This window comes from Porites lutea, chromosome 7 (assembly GCF_958299795.1).
Source record: "Porites lutea chromosome 7, jaPorLute2.1, whole genome shotgun sequence".
NCBI classification, from domain to species: Eukaryota; Metazoa; Cnidaria; class Anthozoa; order Scleractinia; family Poritidae; genus Porites; species Porites lutea.
In genome coordinates, this window is record NC_133207.1 from 12,688,811 (window position 1) to 12,716,710 (window position 27,900).

Below are 27,900 nucleotides of genomic sequence, written 5' to 3' on the forward strand. Positions count from 1 at the left end.
ATGTCCTGGGAGGTAACGAAAGCGCTCCTAAACTCAGGAACCTTTAGTTCATTTTCAAAACACTCATTAACTACTCACAGTATTAAGCTTAAATTATATCAAAGGCGCTCCCTTGATAGCTATGTTTACATCAGTTTTGTACTGAGGAACACTGTTGATAACAGAGTCGTAGCATACGACTATGGTTATGTTCTACTTCTACGACCCCCTCCGATTGCGAGAATATTCGGAGTTTCCAGAGCCGTTAAAGGAAATGGAAGTGTGCTTCTGTCAGCATTAGCTGATCATTCTAGAGCCCACATTCCCAGATTAACTTACAGTTGGTATTGTCGAAAAAGAATCGAGAAACTTCCTTTAGATGAGTTGAAACTCGTTGATGTTCCAGACGGAAATTCTAATACTTCAGGGGGTTGTTTTGGGTATGGCCCGGGAAGACTAAGTGGAGGTGATGTGTATCTTCATGTTGATGTTGACAGAATGCTAGTGGGAGAGTATGTGTTTATCGTTAAAGTTAAGCTGGATTCGAAAACTTCAAAGGATGATCATAATTTGACAGTATTGGAACCACAAATCAACATTTTAGTAAGGTAAGAGGAACGGGAAAATTAAAAAAAAGGATAAAAGGCTTGTTTATCAACTGTCTCACGGTAGTCACTCTGTTATTGTCTCCGACTTTTCGACCGCTTACTGTTGATCTTCAGTGCAGCAGGCAACACAGCAGCCGACAGGTACCACAGCGAACCTCTGAGGAAACAGCATCTAACACCAGCAATACTGATTGAAATTCATACACCAGGGGGACTATAGGAAGAACAAGGTGGCTGGGCTAAAAAGTCAAACATCAGGTTGTGCACCTTGTTCCAAACACAACGGAGCGATGCGAACAAACAACTACTAAAAGACGGTGACGCGTTCACCGACCTCAACTTATTTATTCAATATAACTAGTAATAAATAAAGGTTACGAGCTAGTGACAACAATCGAAGGTCAAACCGCTTTTGCTTTCGCTGTGCTTTGCGTAAGCTTCACGTGATAGATGGTCGAAATACGCTTGATTAGATTACGAGAGATAGGTCCAAACGACCGTCAGATCAGATTGCTTTCTGTGCATTCCATTCATTCTTAGTGGATGTCCAAACGAAGCTGTAGCTTTACGGGTTGTGGGATTAGGTAGGGATGGCACCTCGCGTGGGACCAAACGATCGTTCGTACACGTTCTCTCTGGGCAGGCCTGTGCCCAGAAAAGCTGGTAAGAGTAAGAATAAGAATATAAGTGACGTGCTTTCATAAATAGCAACTTGGAGATTATGATTGCGGGCTCCTCTTGCCGCCCCAATAATTATGCAATTCACTTACACACGTTATGCGACGTCAAGTAATACATTACAAATACCTAGGTTCCAAATCCACTATTCATAAGCTAGGTAGGACCGCAAATCAAAATCATCGCCTGAGAAAGATCAGCTTTAGGCGGTCGAAAGCGTCGCGACCATTAACAAATCGACTATCGCGAGAAACGATCGATAATCGAGCTTTAATATACACCCATGATTAATAATATATTTTTTTTAGTATATACTAAAACAGTGGATAGTGTTTTTCGCGCGCTCTGATTGGCTACGCAATCAATGAGTATCCAGTGCTATTCACTGATTCACCCCCAGTTCCTTCGAGCGAGCGACAGCAAACTCGCGAAAGTTACGAGCAAAATGGCTTCCCGGTTTGCTGCCGTAATAAACAAAGAAATTTAACAACTACTCAAACAAGCTGTTCCCGAAATAAGCGAAGAAGGTGACGAAAATCGGTTTGGAGGTTTTAACAGGTAAATCTTTGTCTGTTTGACTTGAATTTATCGATGAAACTGGTGAAAAAGTTTTTTGTTTAGAAATGCAAATTAAGCTCAAGTCTTGCGTTACTTTATTTAGCTGAATTGTTCACAAATGGGCTTAAATCTTAATTTATTAAAATACAAAGAGAATTCACAACTCTTTTGGACAAAATTTCCCCTGAAGAACTAAACAAATACTTCACTTTAATTGTCGGCAAGAAAACGTGACGGCTGCCCGTTCGGTCATTGCTCGCCAAAATTGTAATCGTTGGCAACGGTAAACGAGTTAAAAACCATCATTTTTTTGCTCAATTATCTCACTGTTTTAGTATATATAAAACAGTTATTCACCTCAGTGTCGGTGGCTAATGGTAGATATATGGAACCACTAGCCACCTCCACTTCGGTGAATAATTGTTATATGTAATATAATATATTTTTTTATATGGAAAGAATCCTTGAATCATTATTATCATTGTCGTTTTTAATTAACAATTGTTCCTCGAGCCCGAATGGGCTCTGAGTCCGAAGGCCTCATGCGCTATTGACTCAGAGGCCATGAGGGCGAGAGGAATAATTGTTTGAGTAAAATCCAACTAGTTGGTCAAAAATATCGAGACAAAACAATTTTAGCTAACAAAACGCGATTCAGCAGCCATTGTTTTGGTTTTCAAAGCCGGCGCTTTTTGCTACTAGTGGGCTGTGTAAACCTATAGCCTAGTAGTAGCTCAACCAATCAGAACGCAGCATTGATAGTAAACCACTCATGGATTTTACTAAATGGGCTTATTTAATGATAGTGAGTTGTGAGCAATTCTCTCCTTGAAATAGCAAGTTACCTTGGACGTTTCCTCTGAACTGTATTTGTACGATTTTTTTGCTTTGTCCTAACTCTCTGTGAACTTGCCTTTAGAATATGCCTACGCATTTAACAACAATATGGAACGTTTTGTTTTAAAAAGCGTTAAAACTCAATTTATCCTCTTTTCCTTTCGTTGATTTAGGTACAGGAAACCGTGGCAAATCACACCTTATCTTGCTTCCTCCTTAGCGGGTCGTTCACTTTCCTTCCTCTCTGGAGACGTTTCTCGTGCGCAGTGAACATCTGAGCAGTCTCACCGACTGTCATATTCCATTCCATTTCGAAACGCGTTTTTACTTCTTTATTGTTTTTCATCCAGGTGTACGTACAACTGTTACCCCAGAGTGGCCATCAATGAAAAGACTACTTTTGAGGCAAATTGTTCCGGGCTTACCTGTAAAAGCATAACGAGATATCAGTGGGCCTTATACCAGATTGACCAACAAAGCCCAGATCCGCTTTGGATTCCTATAAAAAATATTGCTGCAAAAGCGATATTCGATGGACTAAATTTTGTTCTCAGGGGGAAGATCAACGCAACCGAATATTCTTTAGAGCTAAACACAACTTACAAGGCGGAGTTGTTTGCTTTTATTGACGAACGCCAGGTCGCAAAGGGCGAAATTCAAATTACAACCAACTCGCCTCCTGTTACTTATTACGGTGGTGGATGTTTGATATCTCCTTCTGACGGACTGGCATTACAAACAAATTTCTTGGTGAATTGTTCACAATGGTATGATGAAGATCTACCTTTATCCTACACTTTCAGGTAAGAACAGGTTAACTTTTTTTCATAAAACCAATGACTGTGAAGGGTGACAATTAATAGGTAAAACATGGATGTACACAGTCAATGCTGGGTAGTAAATACCACAGATCCTAATGTTATCTTGCACGAGGAAAGGATTATACGGCATCTAAAAGATGTTTTTAACCTAAATTTACTTTCAAGGCTACAGAAATTTGTACTTGTTATAACGGTCAGTAGTTCTTTAAAGTCCTGGAAGTCCAGGGACACGAAACCACCGTAGGCTGAAAGTTACTCCAGAAAAGCATAGTTAATTAAAGTGGAATGGTTGGGAAACCCTTTGTTATAGGTTTTTGTTAGCTTTTTTGGACCTGACCGTGCACAACAACAATAATAATAATAATAAACTTTATTTATGTGTTTTTTGAAAGAATTCAAGGAATCGGCATTAAAGAGGCGGACACACTGTTCCATAACTTAGGTCCTGCAGTAGAAAATCTTCGATCACCATAAGCCTTTAGCTTAGATTTCGGGAATTGAAGTAACTAATTCGATCAAGAACGCAAAAAGTAGGAGCTGCTACAAACACTGAGCAAATTGGATATATAACTTGGTGAAAGTCCATTGATAGCCTTACATACTAACAATAAGATTTTATAAATAATAATTACGGTATTCAATAAGCAACCAATGTAAGTCTATTAAGCTGGGTGTTATATGTTCATACTTCTTGGTGAATGTTACGATGCGCGCTGCTCTATTCTGAACTAGCTGTAGGCGGTTTAAGAGAACTTTAGGTAGTCCATATAGAATCACATTACAGTAATTCAAGTTGGTAGTCACAAAAGCATGAATAATTGCTTCAGTAGGTTCACGATCCAAACATATTCTTATCTTACTAATATTTAATTTAGTTAAATGGAAATGACATGTCTTACAGATCTTTTTAATGTGGTCTTCCATATCAGCACTGAGATCGAGTATCACCCCAAGATTTTGAACAGAAGGGGGTGTTTGAATAGTTTCACTCCCAACACGAACAAATTCCAATGAAGGACTGGGCCGATAACGTGAACTGAGTAGAAGCAGCTCGGTTTAACCTCATTTAGCTTAAGACCATTAAGAATCATCGAATTGTTGATTTCCTGTACACATATTTCAATGCTAGATTTTATTGAGGAGAGAAGATCGTCACTTCCTAATTTAAATGACACATAGAGCTGAGTGTCATCAGCATAGAGATTGTGTCTCTTTATGATATCAGCCACTGGTGAAGTGTACAAAACATATAACAGTGGCCCAAGGACAGACCCTTGCGGTACACCACAATTAAGTTCACGTAAAGAAGATCTTGAACTTTCAATTTGAACAAATTGTGTACGAGACGACAGGTAGGATGCGAACCATTCTTGTACAGTCCCTGTAATACCATAACGTTGAGACAGCCTATCCATTCCAGTACTGTGTCTCATGAAATACTGAGTATTTCATGAGACACAGTATCCAATGCAGCAGATAAATCTAAAATAAGTAGTACAACGGCTTTATTGCCATCAATTGCATGCAGAGTATCATCTTTAACCCTCACCATGACAGTTTCAGTGGAATGATGTACTTAATAGGCTGACTGAAAGTTGTCATGTAGGTTATTGTTCATCAGATAGTTTAACTTGAGAGCAATGCTTTTCTCAATAATCTTCGATAGCGCTTTCAAATTCGAGATAGGTCTAAAGTTCTTGAATTGTAAAAAGTCCGCATCAGGTGTCTTGAGCAGAGGTTACAATACTGCAGATTTCAAACACGTTGGCATGCAGCCTTCACGAAGAGAGAGGTTGACGATGTTAGTAATAGTAGGCAGCAATGGGTGTGCACAATGTTTGATGATAGAAGATGGTAATGGATCCAAGACACAGGACTTCGAGAACAGTGCTGCAGCCAGTTCCCTGATGTCATCAAGTTTCATCTCAGTAAAAGTTGAAAACTTAGTGGAAGGCATAGTGAGGACCTCATCAGTAACACATTAAGAGCCTTCTTTTTAACAAGGAGATCATTACGTAGTGTATCAATCTTAGTAGTAAAAAAGGTAGCAAATTCATCAGCTAGCATACAGTTCAATAGCATTCCTATCATTTTGAAGTTATTGACCAATAGAAACATTGCATTAATTTATTCAGTCATGATTTGTGAACAGAAAACAAAGGATTGTGCACGGTCAGGGAGCTTCCAGCCTCCTCTACTAGCTATGAGAAAAGGGACCATGTGTCGATGCTTTCTGGTTTAGGCTGAGGTCATCTTGACGATCTGTTCGGTTAAGGGACCGGTCATTATTTATGCAAGTGGAGCGGAGGGGATTCTTTTTCATCTATAAACTTTATTCTTGACCCTCCCCTGAACAGTCCGGAATATCCCTATATTTAAGGACAGGGCCAAGTGGTCACGCGACACTGCTCAACCAATAAGAACGCACACTTGTGTTTATCTAAACATCGACCCAGTGATCAAAAATTCTTCAAAATTGCGGACGGAGGCGGGCAGAGCATTGGTAATTCGTTTTGCTTTTAACATAAGCTTACAGTACTCGTCTAGGTTTCACATTATTTCAAAGAAAACATTTGATTCAAGAGAATAAGAGTATTATTCATTGCAAGGAATCGTTGGGATGTTCGAATATTCCGGACCGATTACAGAGGTCGTGGCTTCACTGGCATGATTTGCAAGATTTTTGCCGAAGCAAACTCGTCCCGTGCAACGATACCCTCACAGAGTGTGTGAAAATGTCCTGGAATCGTGCAAAACAGGAATAATACCATCCATTAACTTCTACAGGACAAGAATCAAAGACTCAGTCACCATAACAAGAATAAAAATTGCTTCAAACTTATAAATTTTTCTTGTTTCGTGTTGACAGCATGGACTTCACGCATCTGGTGCTTTCTTTACTTGCTGTCGCACATGCAAGGCTAAAATACAACCCAGATTATCAATGTTCAATGAGTAGCGAAATACATAATTTACAATTGAAATTTGCCTTCTTTCTTTGACTTTGTTTTTATTTGTTGATGATCGTTTGGAGAATCCAACAGTAATAATTTTTTCCAGATTTGGTGAATTTCAGAAACAAAGCGGTTAGCATCCACCTTGCGCTTATGATCTTTAATTTTATCCCCAAAATTCGGCAAAGTGAGGCGCGATGATGGACGTGAATATCCATAATACTAATACCTTGGAAAGAAAAGACTCGTATTAACGCGAAATAAATTAATAACACGGCTCTGCCATGTCTCCGTGAAACACGGGAATGGAACATATGTTTTAATTTGGACCTGGGAATTCAAAGATTGTCTACCAAAATTCTAGGTACGGTTGTCTACCATCCCCAAATTCAATATGATAAACGTTAATCGATATGACAATCGAGGAAACATAACTAGAATGTATCGTCAAAAATCTTTGAATAAAAAAAAAAGATGTTTATATACGGCTAAAATCCCACCTACATCGCGTTGTTTAAAAGAGGAAATAAGCTACAAAATGTGCTGACATTTTTCGAGGCACTTCAAATATGGTTTCCGATACGCAGCACTCTTAAATAGGTTGAGTATGCCTCATAAAAGGTCTTGGAAATATGCCCGAGAGCCTCAAAACAGTGAACTCTGGTCGTTTTGGTAATCAATCCGCCATTTTCCATTTTCATTTAGGGATATTCCGGACTGCTTTTTGACCCACCTCTTAAATGTTATTTTTTAGGATATGCACCACCCCCTTCCCCCCGCCCCCCCCCCCCCCCAACACACACACACACAAGCAAAGGTTGTTTTGCTTTGGACTATTGGTTTTAAATACCATTAAAAGACTTGAAATGATCTATGAGATAAAAACTTATGTCAAGTCAAGGAAGTAAAAACGCCAGTTCAAGTCTATATTGGTATTTCCAGCCGATAATTCGTATCAGACTATTAAGTCGTCTAGAGCAATTAACCAACCTTGGTTTTGGAGAATGACTATTAAGTATTTATGTTGAGCTCTTTTTGCTTAGTTTATATAAGAACCTCATGTTTATCTTTGTATTTGTTGTTGTTGTTTGTCCTCCTATTTTTGCCTCAATAGACGTATTGTTTTGTGAGATTGATGATTTAAAATCTCACACAAAGATCCTCCTGTGAACCGACTTTGTTGTAGAAAGGAAAACCAAAAGTTCCATTGTAATAGATTCAAACTGACTATTTTTTCTCTGCCTTTATGAGGCTCCTTATGATAAAAAAAAATCAACCCACCCCCTTATCATTTTATATTTCAATAATGACCCAGCCCCTATAATATTAAAATATAAACCTGACCCCCCTATGATTTCTCTCTCCCCCCTTTCATAAATAATGACCGATCCCTAAATATAATCTCCTTCTTTATTGCAGCTACATGACCTCAAAATTGGTGGCTGTTGACATAAAAAGTGGTTCGTCGCTTCCCTCCTTGACGACAGTCCTTCCTCAGGGGGACCCATCGCGAGATTATAATATTACTATCCAAGTGGCGATTCACGATTCCCTGGGAGCCACAAGTCATGATATTAAATTTGTCACGGTATAAGTTTTATGATATTGACCTGCCTGATTTACACAAGCTAAAGCATACGCAATGTCACTAAAATTGTCTCAGTGTCACTGTGTTTCGTGGAAAATGAAAGAGTGCGTACTACTAGTGGTTGTTCGAGGACAATGCATTTTAAAACTGACTTACTTTTATAAAATTTAATATAGACACTGCCGTTAACCCTGAAATGATCTTTGAATTTAGAGTCAGTCGCTTCGTTCTAAACTGCCTTAATATATAGCTGGAAAGAAATTAGCATTTTGTGTTGAATGGCATCTACGTAAATCTTTTCTTGATAGGTAAGACCCTCTCTTACAACACTCACTGAGATTTCCAAAGACTTTATCGACGGACCCGATAATGCTCTTGATAAGGCGTTGAGTAAAGGTGACGTTGGATTGGCAGCTGGAACAGCAACTTTAGTACTTACTTCCATTGAGGATGGGGAAATGGAAACGCAGGAGAAAAACGAGGCTAGTAATCTGTATTAACGTACTGTGTTTACTTTTTCACCTAATGTCTTTCTAATCTCTTGCTTGCTTGCCTCCATTTAGCTTGTTTATCTTAACATTTTAACTTAGAATTGAATTTACCTAAAATGGGTTACCTATGTGAAGCCATGTTGTCCCTCAATAGCCATCGTGGGTAGTGAGGTAAGTCAGTGCTGTATTACGATCGAACCATTTTTTTAAGACGGTTACCTTCCAGATAAAGTTCAATGGCCATTGAGTAGAGAAATTCGCTGTCATGAGGTAGTTCTGTGATACCCAATACATTTATACATAAACTATTGTTAGGACTAAAAAGCTTTCACGGAGCCGTTAAGAGCTATCAAGCTATAATTCTACTTAGAGTAATGGACTAGCTTTAATACACAGTAATTTTCAAGGAGTTATAATAACTCCTCTAGTAGGGCTAATTTAACTCCTTACAGTGGAGTTATTTTCTGGGGAGTTATTTTAACTCCAAAAAGGAGTTTAAAGAACTCTTTTTCAGGTGTAAAAGTGACCGCCAGATATATTGAGGAGTTAAAATAACCCCAAAAAAGGAGTTATCCTGTACCTGACATTTTTACTCCACTTTCAGAGTTAAATTAACTCCAAAAAGAGTAAAAACAACCCATGTAAGGAGTAAAAGTAACCCCATTTCGGACTTATTTTAACTCCATACTGGGAGTAAAAAGAACTCTTTTTCAGGAGTAAAAATGACCCCAAATTCGGAGTTAAATTAGGAGTTAAAATAACCCCAAAAAAGGGGTTATCCTGTACCTAAAATTTTTACTCCATTTTTGGAGTTATAATAAAAGGGGTTATCCTGTACCTAAAATTTTTACTCCATTTTTGGAGTTATAATAACTCCCTAAAAATTACGGTGTATACTAGATTAAATACACGAGTTAACATGTTTGGGTCACGAACCGTAGAAACAAAACTAATCCTTGACATCAGAGAGCCAAAACACCCTTACAGATTTGATCAACTTAAATAGCAATGTTCCATGACACCTTTGAGCATGAAGGTAAATAAAAACTAAAGAAGGTTACTTGTAAGCCATCACACCTGGAGGTTTTCAGCTTAAGGTAATTCCCTTGAAAAGGATGTACTATCCAGATGTTTTTTTTCGAGAAACTTTGTACATTTCACGGCCATATACAGGTCATTGAAAAACTGCAAAAAAAGATGGGACCACTGTGTTTATTTTCGCCTTGCTTGCTTGCAGTTCCTAGTGTTTTTTCCTAGTTGCGCGCAAAAAGGTTCAAAACTTGAACAACCGTCAAAATTCTTATCACATAGCAGAAAATGTGCATCTTACTAAAACCTAGAGCCCGTCTGTTTGTCTGGGCTATATTTATTTACTAAAGTGCCGGTCGTGTAAAAAAATGTATGAAAAATGGACAGTTTTAAGTTGATTTCATACTTCTCTGTGGCTCCAAATGCGGTGTTTCACATAATTCACATCTAAAAATACAATTTTTACTATCCAGAATATGTTCTACCTATAATATATTTTTCTTGTAGGCATAACGAGTAAAAAACACAAATAAAAAGGGAGGTCGCCAGTCTCGTTTCATCTCAAAAGGCAACATAAGCTACTTCGGTTTCAAATGATAAATTTGCGTGAAGGGACTGAGGCGAGTTTGAAGACCTTTGATGTCGCCACCTTTTGTGCCCAGTAGGTGATGCGCTGTGCAAAACAAGGGAATTACCTTTAAAAATATCAGCTACGCAGAAGCTATAACTTGAAAGTGTATCGAAACTTTGAAACGAGTCTTGACTACGCGTTGAACGAGAGAATGTAAGTTTCATCTCGTAACGCAACTACGAAATAATACTGGTAAGAAGGTTTCAGCTTCATAACACCGATGAATAATATATAGATTTAGCCAGGGCTAAAAGCGAAATTCCCATTAATAAATTTATGATTTAAATCAAACACATTAGGGCACATTCATGTGACTTTTGAGGGAAAGGCAAAATGATTTTAAAGAAAAATAATTTGCAAACAGTCTAAGAGTGAAACGAATCTTACATCTAGTTAATAGCCTCATATGAACACCCAAAAACCAGCAATCTTCGATGAGTCAAGAGCCATAATGGCTCTTGATCACAGTAGATTAGCCAATTTACACATTTGCGATTTATAGGTTGTATTCCTTTGTCTAAAAGGGAGGCCAAAATAAAAAATCAAGCCGAATTTTTTGTGTTCAACAAGTTTGCTTTACAAAATCTTGCCAACAACTAATCTGGTGAGGTATAAGCCAGCCATTTATACTTTTTATCCATCACTTCTAAGGTAAACTGTGCTATGAAGTGGTGTTTTTATAGTTAGCTTACATATCTCGGACAGAATGCGTTTTTCACAATTTTACAGGACAAATTGTATTCAATCAATAATCAGAAAATCGAAGCACACACTTTTGCAAAACAATTACAGAATTGACCACATCAGCATTAAACGTTTTCATGAAGAGAATTCCGTGATGTCGGGACTGTTCAGTCAGAACAATCTGCTCCTGCGTGGTATGCAGGGCAATAATGGGCTTTCCAAAATCACCTATACAGCTAGCTCGGTTGTTACTTTTAACAAGCGCCAAATTTGCAGTGCGAAATGGCGATTGTTTGAACAACATAATCAATAATTTATCATTTTAATTCTTCATTTAATGGTTTTATTATGTGTAATCGAGTGTAATCTTTAAAAGCGTTTGATACGCACGGCATTTTGAGTACTCCTGCAAGCAATGTTCATGTTCGACTGAAAACAACCGGCAAAGCGGTTTTAAAAAATTGCAAGAGACACAACTAACAATCAATAAAAGAAATAAAACTCGGTGAAACATTTACAGACACAACAATTTTCATTCACGAAGACAAGCAATAGAAATTTGACTCACCATGGTCACGCTCTACCTCCAAAGCAACTGCCTTCCCTACCTGTAAAAACTGGCTAAATTTGCGCGTCCGAAGTCAGTTTGAAATCAAAATTTTATTAGTGCAGCTCATAAACACAACTCATTTCGTATGCATTTAAAACAATTGAACTTGAGCCTGCGATCATTTGAAAACTTGTAGCTTGTCAGCGGATAACTGCAAAAAATACTCGACCTCGATGGGTCGATACATGAGCCTGCGATCCAGTCAAGTTGGTACTGGTTAGCGGATACTCCTTTTTGACAGCTGTCAATTGATCATAACATGGATGTGCAATATCAGGCTGCACCTTGGCTCCCAAACTACTATCTATAGCACGAAAGTGTGAGATTAAAAATTGGTTACCCTGTGGTGCGGATGGACGGTCGGAGGCGGTCGGTGTACGGTCACGTGATTACCAATTATTTTAGGATGGATAGATTTCCTTAGCTATGGGGCTCCGCCCACGCGTGCGCTTCGCGCGCGCTTGGAGCTCCGCTCTACACGTCTTTTGTACAAATTTCATGGAGGTCTTTTCCACTTGCCAAATTTTCAATCAGCTCGACCACATTTTCGAAGCAGTCTGTCGTACTGCAGTGCAAAAAAAACACCCCTCAGGTAAGCTTTACGTAGGTACTTTTATAAATCTTAGAAAAAAACAACAGCTTTTAGTAAATATAAATTAATGAAAGGAGGAGGAGGGGGAGGAGGAAAAGGAGAAATTTTAATCTAATATACTCCATGTCTGCACGAGATAAACTCGTTATTCTCACTTTAGGTCAAAGACGCTTTTATACACAAACTCGGAGATGTAGAGGTAAAAAATATGCAAGAGGTTAAGCAGCTATCGTACTTTCTGACCGAAGCAACGGAGGGAAGAGAAGATGTGTCAATTTCCGTGCTGGTAAGTTACCAGTAAACAAAGCAGTGTAATATACCTTTTGCAATGGTTTGTAACGTGATCAACTCTTCAAAACAACTATTCGTTTTGGAAAAAAACTGTTTGTTAGGAGCTAACTTTCGTTAAATCTTTCCACTACCGGGCTGAAATTTTCTGTTCTGAATAAAAGAAAATCTTAGCGCGTTTAATAATACTTAAGGGAAAGATTTTAATGTAGTTTAAAAAATTGCAAGGATTTGAGTCTAAGACCACTCAACTGCGATTGGGAGGCAAAAGTTGTTTTCCCCTTTGAAATCCTTCTCGGGGCTATTGTAATCGCTTCTTTTGATATTACGGCCAAAAACTCACAGGTTTATTTATTTTATGAAATGCACTTTTTCTAAAATGAATTGTTTTCGTTTTTAAAGAAAGTTTTAAAATAACGTGAACAACTACTGTATTGCTTGGTGACTTGGGACTGCACATCTTGTGAGTCTCAACTTCTTTTATAAAATATGTGAAGCATTAGAATTTAATAAGAATTGAAACAATTAAAAATCTAAAGAATGACAGAATCCCCCAAAAACAAACCAACAAGCAAGCAAACAAAAAAACCTCTTTCTACGTGAGGAGTTTTATTTATTTATTTATTTACTTTTTTTTTCAAATTCCCTCCCATTTTAACTACCGAAACTGATATGGTAAATAGCTGGATGTAACACTTCTTTTCGGCGCGATAATCATCTCTTTACTAAACTTAGGTACTAGAAGTAATCATACTGATAGATTAGGTTAGATCAGGTTAGCTTTTATACACTCAAGCATTATTTTAAAAATAGGGAAAAGATCGGCTTCAAGAATGGGCGATAAAAATGTGAAGTAGATCGTAAATACCTCTTATTAGCCGAGTTTTCGGTCCGTACTGTAAATTACGGACCGAGGTTTTTTCCATCGGGCCATAAATCAATGGAAAAACACGAGGATCCGTAATTTACAGTACGGACCGAAAAAACGAGGCTAATAAGATGTTTATTATATGGCTTCTTCCAGTTTCGTGGACCGGAAACAAGTGCAGGACGCGCGATTTGACAATCATTTGACAGGCGTCAAGAAAGAAAGTTTTTAATGGCTCACGAAAACAATAGCACACAACAAAGGCTTTCCGAGAAAGTGAAAACTAATTCGCCATGTTGAAAAAGTTTATTTGGTCAAAACTAAGAGCGCTGTAAATTTTAGCTCTTTAATGTAACGCTGGAGTATTTTGCAAACCGGACACTGTGTCTTTCTCGAAATCGTTTCCATCTTTCCTCCGTTGGTCCTTGTAAAAAAACACTGCAAAAGGCAAGGAAGCTTTTCAAGGTAAGTATGTTGTCATTGTCGAAGATTCGCTTCGTTCGTTTTTTGGGAACACCTCTCGAATAGACCTTGTCACGGTTTTCGACGCCATTTTGACGAGTAGGCAAACGCGTGAGAAATTACAGTGATTTTATAAGAATCTAATGTCGAATAATTTCCGTAGAACGGCTGTTCTGAAAAAAAATATGACTTGTAAACTAAAGCTTCACTCCTAAGGATTCTCCTGAAAAAATTTGAGGGCGTTACATTCACTTGAAGCCCTACAACCACTTTTTTAAATTTTCTATACATTTGTCTGTAAGAACCCCCTGAGTCCCGGGAAAATTAGAGACAAATATATGGAAAATCTAAAGCAAGCCTCTGGAGAAATTTAAGCAAAGGTACGTCCCAGAAATTTTTTAGGACAATCCTTTGCATTGTAGCTTTAGTTTACAATTGATATTTTGTTCAGAACAGCCGTTTTACGGAAATTATCCGACATAAGATTTTCATACTAACAATGTAATTTCTCACGCGTTTGCCTACTCGTCAAGATGGCGTCGAAAACCGTGACAAGGTCTATTTCTGCCAGTTCATTCTCGTCTTCAAGCGTGATCTGCGTTAAAATTTTCAAACACGGACCATATTTTCTTCCTCGGAAAGGTTACAATTCAGTTTCTACATCAGCTTCATTCTCGTTCGAACAAAGCTAGGTTGAAATCTGGAAAGGCAAAGTCAACATCCCAGTCCTCAGGGTTTACAGACATATTTTTAAGTATATTCGGTCAAAACTAAGAGCACTGTAAGTATTCACTCGCCATTGTGACGCTGGATTCTTTTGAAAACTGGCCGTTGTGTCTGGCTCGGAGTCGCTTCTATCTTTCTTTCGTTGGTCGTGGAAAAACACTGCAAATGACAAAGAAGCTCGTCAAGATGATTGGGTGCAGGCATGTTTGTTATCATATTTGTCGAAGATATTACTCATTTTCTCTTAGGCAAAACATCTCGAATCTCTGCCAGTCGATTTTCATCTTCTTAACTATGTACTAGGATAAATTTTTTAAACACTGACTAGAATCCTCTTCGATAAGATTACGAGTTAGTTTCTTCATCGCCTTCGTTCACAAATAAACACAGTTTAAAATGTTGATGGACAAAGTCAAAATCTAAGTCCTTAAGGTTGATAGACGTCTTGTAACTTAATTTCAACCTTTTTTCCGAGGTAAAGAAATTTAGAGCTCCGAAATGATTATTTTCTTTGAAATTTTGGTCCGTACAGCAAGTTACGGACCGCAAATTGACCAATCGCAAGGCGAAAACAGACTCAGCCATATAATAAAAAGTTCTATGTTATAAACAAGATAAACATATCTATTAATCATATAACCTTCAAAAGTATGACGACCTCGAAGGTTATCCTGGCTTCTTGAGTGACACGACTTGAAGTGAAAACTATGATCAAAGGAGACATCATAGGAGCGACAGAAACATTTTACGTTTTTGCGAGATTGCTGATGTCAGTGAACCAGACGAAATCTTTTGCCATTGTGCACTGTTCATCTTCATAATTTCAGCTTGTGTAGGGTATTTCATCATTTTTTTAAAACTTATCTTGCTTGGCGGGCGAGATGATCTTTCCTACAAAATTCCGCGTCGGTAAAGCAAATGTGTAGCTAGCTCCTGATACCAGGGGCACCCAACGTCAATTTTCGGAAAATATATGTTCGAAAGACGATTTGAGATCTAGAATTTTCAGAACATTTGTTCTAAAATTTCTTGCTTGTCTGCCTCGCCTAGGATTTTCAAACATCTAAAAAAATGGTATAATTGCCCATTTTTAACGGATTTTTTACCGTAAAAAGGTCACCTAGAATTTTCGGGAGCCTTTTTTCTGGCTGAAATTTTCGAAAAGGTAAGTTTTGATCCCTATAATTTACGGATCACTAGACTTTCAGCTAGGAAATCCGAACAGATGAAAAATTTTTAAGGGATAAAAATATGCCCATATCTACTGTTTAAATACTAAAATACGTTTAACAGTGCTTTGTTTAAGTGGTTTTGAACTATAATATTCTCGTTGGGTGCCCCTGTGATACGCGAGTAAAAGTCTTCAAACGTACTTTATCCCAAAATGTTTTTCGTGCATGTGACTTTGAAGTAAAACTGCAAATACAATACATAAATAGAATCAATGATAAACTAAAACGCTTAGGTAAATTCCTCACGGCAAATGTTACCTGTAATTATTTTTGTCTTTCTGTTTCAGCTCGATTTGACCGGTATATTAACATATTAACCAAGGAAGGTGTAGCAGAATCGCCAGCTCAGCGATAAAACCCGCTTCGAAAACAACTCCAAACTGTTCATTCATTTGCCGAACTCAAATAACTCCGTTCTTTAACATAGTTGCGTCATCTTATTGACCTTGATCGAACCAGAGTGATGCACGTGCGCACAAAAATAGCGTCAGGGTCTTCAATCTTCAGTAAAAACTACTCGCCATGAGGTGCGCAATTGCTATTTGCGCATGTGACATCAATAACACGAGGTAAATGATTCAAAATGGCGCAGAAAATGTAGACGTACGATGAAAAACGGTTGCTGAAAAGATCACCCTTGAGTAACAAAAGATACCCAAGTACCATAGGAACCCCTCCGCGTCGAACGCAATTACTTTTCCTTGCACTCCTTTAAATTATTTCTTTCATTTATCTCAGAACAACAGCGTTAGTCTTCTGGAAACCATGACTGATTATCTCTGGAAAAACGTTGATGAGGGTGATTATGACAAAGATGCGGTCCAAAGCGTAGGAGGAGTTATTTTTAAGGGTATTTCTAACATAATCGGAATCATTACGGCAGACAAAGGTGCAAACTATGAAGGAACTGAATTTGAAAAGGTTGGTTTAACTAATGACGTACATGAATTCTTTGTTTGTAAAAAATCATCTTGTTTTTAAAAACTTCTATTTTTCCTTCAGTTAATTTGTCAGGTAATTTCATGACCTATTTAGACAGGCAACACGTGTGGCAATGGGCTAGTCCTTCAGGACGAATCGAATTACAACTAGGAGCCACGAGGGTCGGGGGACACGTCTTGGCTACGTCATTAGAGACCTTACGATTGGACAACTTCGATACCATAGAAAAGTTCGCTGAAAAACAGTTTTCGTTTCTGTTCCCACTTTTTCTCCAAATTGCATTCACTTACTTGAAAGTAGGGGAATAAATTAAGTTGGTTTTGAATTCAGTCCGAATTCAGATAGATATGGCAAAATTTGTCGCGTTGCCGTTGTGCATTGTACCTGTTCTGTAATCAACTTAGGCGCTGTTTATATGGAGAAAACCTGTACCGGGAAGAATGTTCACCCTTCCTGCCACGTCAACCTTTTAAGCGAGCGTTTAATTGAGAAAAAGCCCGACCCCTTTTTCCGAGCTAACATTGCTCGCGCATGCTCTAATTGTCTAAAACAGCTCGAGCATGCTTTGATTGCCTCGCCTCGACCGAGTTTGCCAGGCTGGTCGAGCCAGAGTGTTTATATGGAGAAAATTTGGCCAGGCTAAGAGGGTGACCGGGTGACCTGACTCGGCCGTGGGACCTCCCCTCCAGCAGAGCCAACGTTTACTTTCTCATGTAAACGGGCCGCCACGTTTTGTATGGAAATGTATGAATAAAGTTGACGCTATCCGGGAACAACTTGATATAAACGGGACCTTAAAATTTGGTTATTTCACGTCGTAGTTTTGGCAAGAGAAATCACATGCAGATTTGTCGTTTGCTCACTGCTCGAACCTTTTGTGTTTCATACGATTCCCGTTGCCGTCACCGTGGTAAATTCATAAGGTCCCGATCTCATGAAGCAAGCAACATTGAGTAGATTTTGTTCGCTCTAGGCTTACCTTAATTCTGAGAGGTGGCCTTTACATTTGTCAGGTCACAAAAAAATTTGCGAAGAATTTCCGTTCATTTCTATTTATTTACAGAATGCCACAGAAAACACCCTCTCACTCATCGACAAATTAGGCGCCACTTTGTTGTCTACTAAAGCTGTTGGTGAGGAGCCCAGTTCACTGAACACTTCAACACTCTTAATGATCCTTGACCGGCAAAAACCGGCAATTATGGGAAACCGGACTTTCGGAACACAGCAGGAGAAACGCGTAATCTTACCCTCTTCTGAAGCACTTTTTGCAAACGACAATTTTTCGTCAAGTTACGTGGACGCTCAGGTGAGTGAGTGGTATGCAATGTTTAACACAACTTAAGCCTGAGTCAGCATTCACAGAATATGCATGATTACTAACAGAACTGGCAGTAGTGGCAATTTCATTTTAAACTCAAATAGTCAGAAAAATTTAAGCAAATTTAATTGCATGTTGAAACATGCTTGAAGGGTCCTGTACTAGTCTAGTCTATGTGAGACAAACGGAACAATGATTTTTTAATCATATTACTATTATTATTGCTGGCGGCACCGTTTTGAAAAGTTTCATGATTTGTGTTTCCTCTTCAGATGCTTTTATTGAACCAAAATCCTTACACCTGGGACGAGAGCTCCAAAGACATCTCTTCGCCTGTTATAAAGTTTGAACTGAAAACGGAAGAAGGATCGTTGATGAACATTTCCGATCTTAAAGAACCTTTGAGTCTCTCTTTACCTGTAATAATGCAAACAGACGGCGAAGGGAATGATTCTAGTGACCATTTGTTTATTAAGCCTGGTAATACTCTTCAGTATCACAAAGTGTATCTAGATTCTGATGATACGATAGCATTTGTAAAACTGCGGCCCTCAAATGACATTGCTTTTGATGTCTTTGTGAGCGGTGGCAGAAAACCAACGGAAAGAAATCACAGTCTTAGTAAAAGAATCCCTGACTTGTCATCGTGCACACCATCTTATAATAAACGCACATACTTTAACTGTACAAGTAGCGCCTTCGTGTTTTTCTTTTCAAGCACGTTGACGGGCCAAACAGGCGTTCATTATGTTGGCATTCGACTGGCAAATACAGCTGCAATCCCATCAAGAAACAACTCGAAAGTGACTGCTCGGAAAACTAGGTCATGCGGTGTGGGCTGTGGTAGAGAGAAACGATCGTACATCCGACTTAAATATCCCCCTACCACCTCTCCCCCAACGACAATTATAATACCACAGTATAATGGAAGCACAGATGTGAACTACACTATGCTTGTCACCATGCCAGAATGTGTCTACTGGTCGGTTAGCAAACAGGCTTGGATTAAAGATGGATGCAAGGTATGAAATCTCCCTATGCAAAAGAAAACAAATTGTAAAACCACCTTTAGTAGTTTCGAGATGATTCTCCCTCCGCACCTGACGAAATTTAGATAATCCTCTGTTTGCCTTACCCACAGTTATCTCAGACGCATAGGGAATAGACGAACAGGGTTAGAATCTGAATTGATTTTATAACGCGCATGAAACATTCCGGGGTTTAGCAAGGTCGTGCCCGCGTGTCTTCCTCAGCACGTATGTCTAGGCATGTCACCTTTCGGCACAATGAGCTTATATCGTCCGTGAGAGTGTCGATTCGTTGGAAAACAAAGATGTTTAAGGCCAAGTCTATAGGAATCCAGATATTTTTGAAACCGCTTACCAAAACCGCACTTTCATGAAACCGTTCTCCAGAGTTGTTAAAGGCCCCGTCCATACGCGGGCCTAAATTTGAGGCCTTTTTCAAGAAGGGTGTCATCAACACGTGCATTCTTCTGCATAATATTGAGGAAGACAATGGGCGTAGGCTCATCAACTCTCAGTATGTATGGGAATCAACAAATTTGGCGCAAAAAAATCGAATTTTAAGCTAATTTGCCTTCACTGTCACTTCCAAAATCATTTGTTTGTGAGTTTTAGGCCATGAATCCGGACATTTCTGAAACCGCACTTTTTTTTATCCGCTGATTCGTATGGATGCTCTCTTCAAGTGCTCTGGAGTGCATTTTAAAAACAATGTGGTTTTAGTGTCGGGAGTCACTGGTTTCGTGTGGAGGGAAGGCCGATTCGTTTAAATAAGTATGGGTTTCCAAAATATCCGCATTCGTTTGGATGTAGCCTTGTATTCTGGTGCTGAAGAAAGACTGATAAATATAAACAGGAAGAAGAGATTATGGCGAGTATGAAGCTATCTGTTTGTCACTGAGGGAGTTAAACCAGGATAAAACTGAAGTAATATTATATAATAACTGTAGCTCTAGGCCCGACTATTCGGCACATGAGCTGTTAATGAAAATATTGCTTCTACACAAGCCGTGCATAATTTAAAAGTAGAAATTGATCATTCAGTTCATTAAACATGGAGAAGCATATCAAGAAAACTATATCAAGAAAACTTCTAAACCACCTTCTTACATTTAAGGAACATAGCTAAGATTCGTAAATACTTTAGCCAGAAAACTTTTGAAATCCTTTTTCATGCATTTATAAGCTCCAAAGGTGATTCTTGTAACTCTTACCAATAGTTTACAGCAGCAACTCGGCGTGTAATTACACATACTAAGGAATTCGACCAAATGTAGTACTTCTGTTTTAACCGAGCTTTTCTGGTTGCCTGTTCATCATAGAATTGTATTTGGTTTCTACTAAGCTCCAAGTGGTCTGGCCCCATCGTGAATTTTTTGATCTTTGAGTTACCGGAAGTTCTATAGGTCTATATACGTTCTAGCAGTCAAGAAACTTTTCGTTAGACCGAATAGTAGGATAAAAACGTATCGAGATAGAGCTTTTTCTATTGCAGCTCCCCATTTATAGAATGGATCGTCCTTTATGAAATAAGAAAGTCAGTGTCGTTGAATGAATTGTAGCCACCAGCTTGACTAAAACACCTTAATTTTATTCTAAACAACGTTTAATACATATATCCCTTTTAATATGCAGAATCAAATATAGTTTTAATTTCTTTATTGTTTCCATTGCATTCAAATTAATATTAATTTTTTCTATCTAAGTAAGCGCTTTGGACACTAAGCGGAAAACAGCGCCATATAATTACACACGACAAAACATAATTATTCACAAGATAAGGTAAGATAGGTGTCCCTCTTATATAGGTTGCTGTTAAGAGACAGTTGACTATATTATTAATTATAATTACTATTATTATTATTATTGTTATTGTTATTATTATTAGCATTTCTTGCAATTAATCGTTTCATTGCATGTTCAACCAACAGCTGGGATCAAAGACCACCAAAGAGCAACTCCACTGCTTATGCAACCATCTTTCGGCATTTGGAGGAAGTATATTCGTATCGCCAAATCCGATCGACTTTGATACAGTTTTCATAAAGTTTACTAAACTAGGGGAGACAAAAAACGTCGTGGTCCTGGCTACAGTGTGTGTCATAATTGGAATTTATTTCATTGGTCTCGCGTTTGCTCGTAGAGCTGACAAAAATGACAACTTTAAAGTAAGTGTTAATATTTTATCATTTTAGCTGTTGATTCATATTTTCGCACAACGTTCTCATTTGCCACCTTTTTAGTAGTTCTACCAATGAATATGTATACAAACTCAGTCAGTGATTCCCTGGTGGGCTGACAAAGCACTAGCGCTAGAAATGATCGAATGGTCGACTCCTTGGCTGATTGAAATAGTTCTGTCGAATTTGTTATGCTCAAATTGTCAGCCTTACAATCTTCTTACCAGCACCGTCGTAAATGTACAAAACAAACTTCTGTAGAGGTTGCTCTAAAACTATCCCCACATTCACTTAACTTCAGATTGTTTTACTGAGTTTCTCTGTTACTTATGGAAAAGTGGTAGTGCTGATACGGTTTATTGGTAGGAAACATCTGTTTTCGATTGCTGACCCATCGATCCAGCTGTTGGAATCGAGATGAATAGGATGAATAAGATCAACTTTGTACTTATCTGCAATATCATTACACTTCAGAACTTGCTTACATGTCTTCCTCCAAAAATCTCAAACAAAAAGATTATATGTTGTTCATTTGTAGGTTGTGGCGCATGTGCTGTTGGGTGACGGAAGCGTTGAGTCGAATGGATATCAATACGACATTAGTATCCAAACAGGAATGTGGAACGATTTCGGAACAACTGCGAAAGTCGGGATGATAATATCAGGAAAGGAAGGATCCAGTAATGTGCTTTCTTTAAACGATATGCCGATTTCCCGCAAATTCTTCTCGCGAGCCAGCGTCAATAACTTCACCATTTTCGTCAAAAAATCGCTAGGGGACCTAACAGGTGTCTACGTGTGGCATGATAATAGTGGACGCCGTCCATCCTGGTACCTACAACAAATTCTAATCACTGATGTACAAACAAAAAAGGAGTGGTACTTTTTTGCCAATCAGTGGCTTGCTTTGGATAAAGGAGCCGGTGTTACTCAGCTACATCTCAAGGTAAGGTACTTTATTTCATCGGCGAAGATTTCTATTCTCCTCTTGAAACACAAGTATTTTGAAGGATCCTCTTAACTCTTTCTTTACTATACATATACCCTAAATGCAGAAATAAATTTAATGCGAAGTGCTGTGACTTGATATCAGCAAACTCCAGGGTAGAGTGAATAGCTATGGCAGGAGTCATTTTTTCATAACGTAATCTTTATCACTGGGACAGGCCGGATAGACTAGAGATGCAATCATTGTTTAGTAACCCTTACGATTTCTACACGGATCTAACTACTGACTCTACTAGGCTAGTCTAAACAGCCTGTAGATACTTCTATCACACAAACCTACATTTTGCTGAGCGTACTAATTGTGGGCACTGTTGTCGGTATGTGAGATTGCCGTTGACGAGTTTTCTTAAAGAACGTCCTATAGCATAATTTCCTTAAATACTACAATTTGTATGTCAGAAGACTAATAAAGATTCGTTGGGATCTCTTGGACATGGTGTACTATTAATGATTATTTATTTCATTTAGTTAAGTGTGTAATGGTGGCCCCTAAGTGACAAGAGGTCTCAGGTCTAAGTACTGTTCTGATCACCTGCTAAAAATTGCTTTTCGGTTTCAATTTTTAGCTTTACTGTAAAATTACAGATTTTGCCCCTGTTGATTGCCCGGGTCCATAATCGTAAATTATGAAGCATTTTTGTTATCTTATTTTTTCAAAGGACATTCAGTTTGTCTGAATGCTGTACCATTTTGTGTAAGCATATAGACAAGGGGCAGATCAAGGCATCTTAATACTTTGTTCCATTAAATTTGTTCCCATTAGGTTGCTGAGGGAAAGGAGCTTATCGCATTCAAGAATCTGTTCATCTCCAGGGTATCACGCAGCTTAGGAGAAGGTCACCTTTGGATTTCAGTGTTCACAAGGCCTAGTCACAATCCCTTCACACGATGTCAAAGACTCTCGTGCTGTCTTTCCTTTCTGTTTGCTGCAATGGTGACGAATGCTATGTTTTACCAGTTCGATAAACCCTTGACTGACACGTTCAAATTGGGGCCACTGACAATCAGCTGGACGCAAATTAAAATAGGCATACAGAGTAGTGTCATATGCATTCCGATAAACTTTCTCATGGTCTTCATCTTCCAAAATATCAAGCAAGCAGATTCATATGATTCCTTTGTCCTTGGCGGAAATAAAAGTCAGCGTTCCGGTTTCCTTCCACATTTTGTCTTGTATATTGCCTGGGCCTTGTGTTTCCTAGTGTCGATAACTGGGGCCTTTTTCACCATTCTTTATAGCATGCAATGGGGTGCAGATAAATCCAACCAGTGGGTAACATCTATCTCTGTGTCTCTTGCTCAAGATGTGCTTATCTCGCAGCCAATTAAAGTGGTTGCCCTTGCGACGCTGTTGTCGTTCATCATAAGAAAACCACCAAAGATAGACTCTGTTGTGGGACCATCTTTTCACAAGAATAAACTTGGCCGTAAAGCAAGTTGCTTATCACCGACTGATCTTAAAAGAGAAAAGGAACAGAGCATTAAAAGTAGAAAGGCGTTAGAAGCATCAAAAGAGATTTTAACCTTTCTGGTATTCGCATTTCTGTTGATGGTAATTTGTTATGGGAATCAGGACGTTGCACGATACCACATAACTAAGGCCGTAAATGACTCATTCGCTGCTGACTTTGAAGAAGTAAGCGTAGACATATTTTCCTATTAGAATGCTATGATGGCTTTGCTTTAATGTTTGTTCGGTAGCCCAAACCACAATTGGCGACAAAATTAGTTGACACACTTTGCCCTAAAGGACTTTCCTAACGTTTTACCCGAGTTCAAAAGGGGGAAATAAAGCTTTCCCTACTTCGGTCCACGTTTGCTAGTCTTGAGGATCCCCCATCCCCTCCATGCAATGTTGTGCAGGTGTTCGAGCTACCTGTAGAAAACAACAAACACCTCTACTTTGAATGGAGGGGGGAGGGGGTGGATTGTTTTGTTCTCTGAAGTTACCCTATTTGTTAAAATGTCTCAACAATTTTGTCGTCGATTTTGTACAAAATGGTACATTAAGTAACCAGTTCAACAAATTTGCCTTCATTTGAGAATTCAAAACATAAGAATCTTACGGGCTATTTACATGGATGGAGGAAGATCTTAGTACCAGCAGGAAGATCCTAGAAGGCGGAACAACTTTTTGTTGGCTTTACATGCAGCATATTTTGGTCCGTGAGGTCATCAAGTAGAGAAAGGATTAAAGATGGCGGGTGACAAAAAAAACCATGCCGTTTGGGCCCCCGGGTTTGGGCCCTTCTCTCTTTACCGGCGTTAATAACTACCTTTCAGCAGGAAAAATCACAATAATGGTCGACCTTTATTGCCATGATTACCCACTAAACGACCTGCAGCTATTTTTGTCTGGCCTGTCCCTAATACTAGGATCTTCCTTAAGGCAGTTTACATAGTGCTAGGATTTTTCTAGTACTAGGATCTTCCTACCTCTCAGTTAGCAAAAATCCTAGCGCCAGGGACAAGTACAACCCTTTGCATGTAAACTGAATAAGAAAACATATAGCGCTAGGATTATCCGCCTTCTAGGGTCTTCCGCGTGCCCTGATGTAAACAGCCCGTTGGTCACAATTACAACTATCTATCGACAATTTTTATAAAACTGTTAGCATGCCTATAAATATTTTTGCAACTGGTTCTCCTTTATTGTTGTGACCTTATCTTGTGTCCCAAACACAGGTTACCGATACGGCTTCTTTCTGGGAATGGATTGAAGGAAATCTTATCACTGGTCTCTATGATGCAACGTGGTATAATGGTAGACAATTTGAATACAAAGAAGGATACATCAGCAACCATGAAGAGTTTATGCTTGGGATGCCACGTCTCCGGCAGTTGCGGCTAAAACTAAGTAAGAACTATAGGAATTTTATTGCTGCGGTGATGACAAAGTTACTGCATAGCAAGATTTACAGTGCAGTATTTTGGATAAAAATACCCCTTATGAGTTATTCTCCTTATTTTTTATGACGGATCTAGATAGTCTTTACATTAATCTTGTTAAGGTAGATTCACACACACACACACATACACACAAAACACCATTTCACTGAGAATATTTCAAGGTCAGTTTGTGTGGTCCTAATTCAGTTTGCTTAAAATGGGGGTGCAGTGTACAAGACAGCTGTTCAAGTTAACTCAAATTTGTTGTCTTCATTTCTATCTTTCAGAACAGTGCTACCTAAACGATGCACTCAATTTCAAAGATCGTTTTAAAATATGTCGCCCTGCATACTCATCCGACGACGAAGACAGGGCCGCTTTTAATCTCCCTGGGTGGATTCCAGTAACGACTCAAAACAAATCGCATAATCCTTACGAACTCTATCCACAAGCGTGGAGGTATCAGTCGAAAGAAACCCTAGAATCTCTTTCATATCTTGGTTATGATGGTGGAGGGTACGTTGCTTCGCTAGGCTACAATAGTAAAACAGCTATAGATGTTGCGCGAGACCTTAAAGAACACGAATGGATCGACGAATCAACCGCAGTGGTGTTCATAGAGTTCACTCTATTTAACCCAGCGACCTCGCTATTCACGTTTGGAAAATACACCTTTGAAACACAACGCACGGGTGGGGCTGTTGCCAACACATACGTGACTACCCTATCACTTTATCCGTCTTCTAACAATAACTTTCAATCATTTTACGAAGTATGCCAGCTTGTGTTCCTCATTGTTATCGTGGTTTGCTTCCTTGTGGAGTTGGTGAAGTTAATGCGGCAAAAGACCCAGTATCTTCGTCAGTTGTGGAATTGGATTGAATTACTATTGCTTGTTGTCTGCACTTTAGCTGTGGTTACATCATTCCTGAAGGGAAAATACACCACTTTGTATGTGAGAAATGTTCAGGAAAACCCCTATGAAACATTTAGCCCTGACTACCTGCTGAAATGGTCCTCTCAAGAGATCGGGTGGCTCGCCGCGACGATTTTTATCCTAACGCTGAAGTTGCTGAGGCTAATGCGATTCAATAAACACATCTGCCAAATGCAAGGGACTATGAAGCGATCTGCGAGGCCGCTCATATCATTTGTTTTTGTCTTTGGAATCGGGATAATGGCTTTTACTTACTTCGCTTGTATTGCTTTCGGTAGCCAGGCATCAACTTTCTCGTCGCTGTTTAATTCAGTTAAGACAAACTTGTTAATGTCCATCGGAAAACAAGTTGACTATGTGGAGATATACCTTATGAATTCGCAGGTCGAACTGATATTCTTCTCTCTCTATTTCGTGTTTACGATCTGTATTCTGATAAGTATTTTCGTCGCCGTGATTGCTGATTCGTACACCGAAATTCGAGAAGACCACGGTAAAGACTTCCAAGACGCTGAAGTGGGTTCGTTCATGTTCGACAACTTTTCCAGAAAGGTTAAGCAACTTCCTCAAAAGTACACGTTCGGCGTGAAACATATTTTCAACCTGAGTTGCGCTGATGTGAAGGGAAACGATAACGATAAAGCTCGCAGAAAGAAAAACAAACGGTTTTCTACCAGTGGCAGATCCACACGGAGGCCAGATGTGGATGAAAATTCCAAAACTGACAATGAATTGAATGGTGTAATTTCTTCTCAAAACGATGGCCACTTCAAAGATGAAGTCCAACAAAAGAAGAAGACAATTTATGTACGAGCGAAGATCATTGAGATAGATGACATAATGGATGATTATTACCTGCACGAAGTAAGGAACCAGTTGATGTATTTGGTGTCTGAGCTAATAAGTGGAAGTCAGGTTATCAAAGAGGGGAGGTGTAATTAATTGAAGATCAGCAAAACAAGTCAGTATCTTAAGGATGAACACAGGAGAAACCTTCGCTTTGATGGGCAAACTCAGCGAGGTTGTTAGAGGTCTTTCTGCCTCAAATGTAGCAAAATCAGTTGTGAATCAGAAATTTGGATAACCGATCTTCGCACTTATTTCTAAATAATAATATATAATAACAAAAAGCTATAAGTTATAAGATTGCTGAGGAACTTAGAAGAAATTGGTTGGTTGACAAGAATATCTACAATCCAAACCCCAACCAAGACAGCATTTATAGAACCAGAAATGGTGATGCTTGTACTGTTAAATGATAAAGAGAATAAAATAGGATTAACAGACCATGCCAGTCCCAAGATTTTTATCTGTAAACAATTTGCATATACTGCATTATGTAATTGAAAAACCTTTTTTCACTCAAGTAACACTTCAGAGATGCATCTTTAACTTAAACTTAACTTTAAACTTAACTTAACTTTATTATTCCATCGCTCATAAAGTACAAACTCAGTAAAGCCAAAGCCGGGGGCTTATACGGCCTGTGGTCAGAATGAAAGAAATTATTTGATATAGAAATGAAGACTGTAGGCTAAACTACAAAACTAAAATAGATACAAAACTGAAATTAAATAAGTTTACATGCATGCAGTCCTATAACAGTCCATAACTAGTGACAAATAAACTAACAATAAACTATGAGAATCCTGCGCTAGTTCAATTTAGGCTTAAAAAGTGAAGGTTTAGTTTCTTTTTGAAGTTAGTAGTGGTAAGGCTGAATGCGAAAAATTAATTATAGAATATATATACAATGGGGCCGGTTCAGTGAAAAGAAACTTTTTCCGATCGCAGCTTGTTATTTCAGTTGAGAAATTTACCATTCAGTTGTTTATAAATTAATTAAATCGTGACTATTATTGTTGCAAGAGTTATATATCGCAAATACAGTTGACTAAAATAATTGCATGTCTTCATTTCTTCCAGTAGTCTCCTATTGCTTATCGGGCGACGTACGAAAGA

General features: G+C 38.6%; 1 protein-coding gene across 1 annotated transcript; it reads left to right on the forward strand.

Annotated features, from left to right (window-relative positions):
* LOC140944456 (polycystin-1-like protein 2) lies at positions 1 to 27,841 on the forward strand. The gene is made up of 13 exons (XM_073393597.1): positions 1 to 587; positions 3,011 to 3,463; positions 7,855 to 8,023; positions 8,332 to 8,505; positions 12,221 to 12,346; positions 16,375 to 16,557; positions 17,642 to 17,887; positions 18,172 to 18,921; positions 20,856 to 21,092; positions 21,643 to 22,050; positions 22,876 to 23,748; positions 24,798 to 24,969; positions 25,289 to 27,841. Exons 1-13 carry the CDS (start codon positions 1 to 3, stop codon positions 26,878 to 26,880), a joined length of 5,970 nt encoding a protein of 1,989 aa, XP_073249698.1. The 3' UTR covers positions 26,881 to 27,841.
* Positions 27,842 to 27,900: the final 59 nt, after the last annotated feature.